The 5,284-nt window shown below is 33.7% G+C and overlaps 1 protein-coding gene across 1 annotated transcript in view; it reads right to left on the bottom strand.

Moving 5' to 3' along the window:
- Positions 1 to 2,058: 2,058 nt before the first annotated feature.
- Positions 2,059 to 5,284, bottom strand: part of LOC107655404 (lysophosphatidic acid receptor 3-like) — an 8,306-nt gene continuing 5,080 nt past the window's right edge. The window contains exon 3 of the mRNA XM_016442881.1: positions 2,059 to 2,772. Coding sequence (XP_016298367.1) covers positions 2,441 to 2,772 — 332 coding nt within the window. The 3' untranslated portion in view covers positions 2,059 to 2,440. The remainder of the gene's footprint in view (positions 2,773 to 5,284) is intronic.

Below are 5,284 nucleotides of genomic sequence, written 5' to 3' on the forward strand. Positions count from 1 at the left end.
CATAGAGGAGAAACAATAATGTACAGTATGTGGAAAATAATGTTTTTTGAACCTTAAACCGCATAAACACATTTCATTACACAAAATATACAAAATAATGTTATTTTTAGCAGCATCATATAACCCCTTTAAAGCACATTGGGAGGGGTTAGTTGAAAATTTAAATAAGGACCCAATAATGTTAAGGAATTTACTTTTTTAAAATCAAAATATAAATTGCATAGGTAATAAAAAAAAAAAATTGGAAGGTCATTTTCACCTCAGAAAAAAAAAGTCATATTTTGAGATCTGAAGTATTGTTTATACAATATTATAGTACTACATTTATTAATATTTTTTATTTGATTTTATTCTTGATATTTTGAGTTTAGTTTAAGTTAGTTTAGTTTCACTTTGTTTAATTTAGCAACATTGTTCACAGGAAAAATGGCGGAGTTGTTTTTCCAGAGTTAATCTTTTTTTCCTCAAAAAATAGTTGTTTTTACTCTATTTTGAGTGTACAGAGTCAAATGTGTCAGTAGAGTGGGAGCAAAATGATAGAGTAACTGTGACTCCTCCCCAAACTGTTCTCCTCCCTTCGTTGATCCGCCATTACTGTTAATCACGGCCATCGACCGCTGCTGCTTGTGGGTTTAGAAGAGAAGATGCGCTTCTGCTGGATGGTAAAGTAAGTAAAGTTTCAAAGTCTTAGTATTTATTTGAATAATATTCGCCTCTGTTTTGAGCTCAGATTATTTTGCCACGTTTTTTGAACATTATAATCGAGATCGCTTCTAATGTGCAAAGGGAATCATCGCCCTATTCCCATACTTGGTTGACCTCAGGAGCAAGTTTGGTTATGTAAGTAGCTGTCGCCTCTCAGTCTCTTTCATTTATTTTCAAACATTTATACCCTGATCTTTTCGCAAGGGTCTAGTACAGGAGTTGCAGATTTACAGTAAGAAATTGTTTTCATTTGGGACTCTGAATAACAGAATCATGTGGTTGATAAAGTTTAACTGTATGACTTCATTTCAATACTTGTAGAGGTTTCAGCTCAATTCATCCACACATCTGTAGTCATCAAGACTTGGTCATGAATGTGCTGTTAATACTGAATCTGTGTGCAGCATAAACTAATGTACTGGAGTGGTTAATGTATTTGTATTGTATTCATCTTCCAATGAAGTCTGGCATAGAGTAAAATTTTCTTCAATTTGAGTAAATTTTACTCTGGCAAATTTACTGTGTTGTTATTAGATATTTCTAGTTAAATTTATTTCAGTTTTAGTATTTCAACAAACTTATTTCTGTTAGTTGCAACATTTCTTAATTTTCATTTAGGATTAAGTTTACGTTTTTTTTATCTAATATTTTATTTTAGTTCAGCTTTATTTTAATTACTGAAAAATATTTTTTAATAGTTTTAGTTAACAATAGCAACACTGTTCTGTGAAATATAAAGTCACAATTTTGAAAAATAAAATAGTCTTTTTTATTCTGAAGCATAAAAAGACTCATGTTTTCATGTTTTTTTTTTTTAAATATCATTGTATTTTAGTTCAACACAATGAAATTATATATACAGATCATTCAATTCACATTATAACAGCAGTTAACATGACAAATTAATTTACTTCATATTTAGAGATCATATTTCATATTTTTCTCCCACTCACAGTGAGTGCATTGGTATATATATGAAATTATATATGAAATAAGCAAATGTTTGTACAATTTGAATTGTGTAATATTGAATAATGGGAATCTTTTACACATGAAACCACAAAAAAACAAAAAAAAATTAGAAGTACTGATATGTATTTACATGGGCATATTTGAGCACTTAATCGTGTATTACATAATCAAATTTCTAATATTTAAATCTAATATTCGACTATATACAGTAAAAACTTTTAAAAACTCATTCTCACACATGAAGACTATGAAAATGAAATGCATATGAAATCTCTCAAATGCTTACATTAATATCTACATCTAGTCAACATACGATCTACATACTACATCCATTTTAAGATTTAAAAAAAAGGTCAAAGACTCCTTTTAAACAGTACATTATGCTTAGAAAACAATCCAGATTCACACAGATTTTATAGCATGTCAAGTATACTAATGAAATCTGCTGAGGATCTTGAAAAATGATCAGAAGATGAATTAATGAGGTAAAGTTCAAACTTAACAAGGTCATTGCTGTGGGAGATGTGGCGTGCTGGGTCGTACACATGCTCAGACATGCTGCATGGAGGCGTGCGTTTATGCGGGTGACTATCACTGAAAATGGTAGAAATAATGTAATGCTTTGTACTGTCATTAAATTCCCTTTGAGTTCTGCTCTAACTTTTCATCTCTGAGGGCAGACTGCAGGAGAATTCAGGAGCAATAGCACGTCAGGATGATCAAAAATGGCCTTCACAGAGTCAAAAACGAGCCCGGCCCACCTTCAAGACTTCAGCATCTCCTGTGTGGAGACCTTGCTGTCCTCTGCTGTGTTCTCTTTCAGGCTACTGTTTGTCTCCCGACCGGAGCTGCGCTGAATGTTGGCCTTGGATGACCTCTGTCGCCTCGTCCCGCTGCAAACGCAGCGCAATAGGTTCTTGATAGTGGTCCACATTTCCTCATCTCTGTAGGAGTAGATGATCGGGTTCATGACGGAGTTGAGGACAGCGAGGAGCAGCAGCCAGCGTTTGAATTTCAGTACGTCGCATTTCTCGCAATTGAGTCCATCCAGGAGCAGAACCACAAGTCCAGGGGTCCAACAGATCACAAATGCTCCTAAAAGACAAACATTTGGGTTTAAATTTTTTTTAAATGATAAAATATATACATTTGAAGATATCACATACATGTTACACATACGTTTAATATAAGTTTTTGTATTTATTAATATATAAATAAAATTAGAATAAAAATAAAATAACAATTTGTTTTATATTATTTTTATTAAAAAATTGTATGTAAATCTAAATCTAAATGTAATTTTATTTATACAATTTATTTTAAATATATTTGTCTATAAATATATTTTATTTACACACATTTTTAATCTATGCTTTATTGTATACAATTATATATAAAACTTATACTAGTAACTTATATAACAGGGTTGAAAGTTTTACAGTTTAACCTTACTAGCCTATTCAAGGTTATGAAAAGGTGCTGATATTTCAACTTTTTTTTTTTTTCCCTCAAGGAAATGAAAACAGAGACATTTGCCATTGGTTCCCTGTGGCAATCAGGTTCCACAATTTGTCTCCAATTTGTCTCAATTTGTCTCACAATTTGTCTCAAGGCACAATATGCCTTGCTGCACCCCTAAGATCAACCTTAAAGGGATAGTTCACCCAAAAATTAAAATTTGATGTTTATCTGCTTACCCCCAGGGCATCCAAGATGTAGGTGACTTTGTTTCTTCAGTAGAACACAAATGAAGATTTTTAACTCAAACCGTTGCAGTCTGTCAGTCTTATAATAGAGGTGAATGGGAATCACGGCTTTGAGAGTCAAAAAAACATACGCAAACAAAACCAAATTAAACCCTGCGGCTCGTGACGATAAATTGATGTGTAAAGACACGAAACGATCGGCCTGTGCAAAAAACTGAACAGTGTTTATATCATTTTTTACCTCTAATTTACTGCAATGTCTGAACTGTCCTGAGCGCATTCGTGTCTTCTTCTTCAGCCTGCGCGTGACGCGTCTTCTTGCTTTATGGCGAAATCGCAGACTTATAAGTGCATTACCGCCACCTATCTTTCAAATGGACCATTGACACTCCTAATTGAGATTGTAGATAGGGATGCCCTGGGGGTAAGCAGATAAACATCAAATATTCATTTTTGGGTGAACTATCCCTTTAAACACACATTGCACTTTGCACTGCTGTAGACGGCGCTATTGTGTTTTTCCTCATTGTTTGTTTTAACCATATTTAGAGAATGCACTTCTGCCCCAACATGCACAATAACCCTCTTTTTCGAGCCTCGATAGAGTGACTCACAGCAACAAAGCTGCTTTTAGTCACAGTTCCCCATAATTTTTTTAAGTTCATATGAAATCCTGTCTGTATGGCAAAACAAGCTCAGACAAACAGGACGGATCTCAGGTGAAGAACATGTAGTAGCATGTCTTTCAAGATTAGAAAACACTCATAAGGACTAAAATGAACAAATGAGATGGTTGTTTTCAGATGCCAGAGCTTCTCCTGACAAAGCCGCACAAAACCCACCTCCTGTTTCACTGCTAAAAATCATTTTCTTAATCAGTATTTTTGTCTTTTTTAAAAGTAAAAGTGTCGAAAAATTCTTACAAAAACACTGATGAATTACATTTTGTTTCTTAAGCAAATTTAATTAGTTTTAAAGAAATTTAGATATTTTTACTGTAAAACATGTCATAACCATAGGTGGAGCGTGTGTAAGGCTGGGGAAGGCTTAGCCCTCCCCTGGCCATGGGTCGGAAATTAATGTGGGCTTGGGACAAGATGCCGCTGCACAGTCAGTTAAACTAAATCCATTACTGCTATCATGAATAAAATGAATCTGTTCATGTTGCATCAGAATTCTTTTTACGCATATTTTCAGCGTTGCACATTATAACCAATCACACACGATCTCATTGTGTTTATGAATGCAGCGGCCAATCACAAGCGTTCAGACGAGTCCATTGGTCCAGCATCCCCATTCTCATAACTGTACATTAAACAACATTTTCTTACCGGCTGTGATTGTGTCACAAGCAGTTTTGCATTGAGTTTGTATATCCAAAATGCTTGTTGCTCAAAATGCGCATCAGATGTACATTTTGGGGGGGGTCATACATGGAAACTTTTTTTTTTTTTTACATTGATTTATCCTGTAAAGCTTGTAATTTTGATGTTTCTACATTTACACAGAAAATATCCATTTATGCACATGTGAAGTTAATATTTACAAGAAAGAAAGAAGGTACTTTTTCCAGTGGTGTGGTTTCTTTTCTGTTTTCAACAAAGAATTTCTCAAAAGAGGAGTTGTGCAACGGATTAATGTAATATATATTTGCTTCACGGCTTATCAATATTTTTAAAAGTTGTGATGCAACTCTACAAAAACATTTATTAATTAAAAATTAATTAAAATATATTTAACTTGAAAATCACATTAAAGAGCTTTTATTGATGAATGATGAAAATGTGTACAGTTACACCACACGACATTTGTTACCCTGGAGCAGAAAACCAGTCTTAAGTCGCTTGGGTATATTTGTAGCAATAGCCAAAAATACATTGTATGGGTCAAAAAGATCGGAA

The sequence above is a fragment of the Sinocyclocheilus anshuiensis genome, unplaced genomic scaffold, assembly GCF_001515605.1.
Source record: "Sinocyclocheilus anshuiensis isolate Anshui unplaced genomic scaffold, SAMN03320099.WGS_v1.1 scaffold880, whole genome shotgun sequence".
NCBI classification, from domain to species: Eukaryota; Metazoa; Chordata; class Actinopteri; order Cypriniformes; family Cyprinidae; genus Sinocyclocheilus; species Sinocyclocheilus anshuiensis.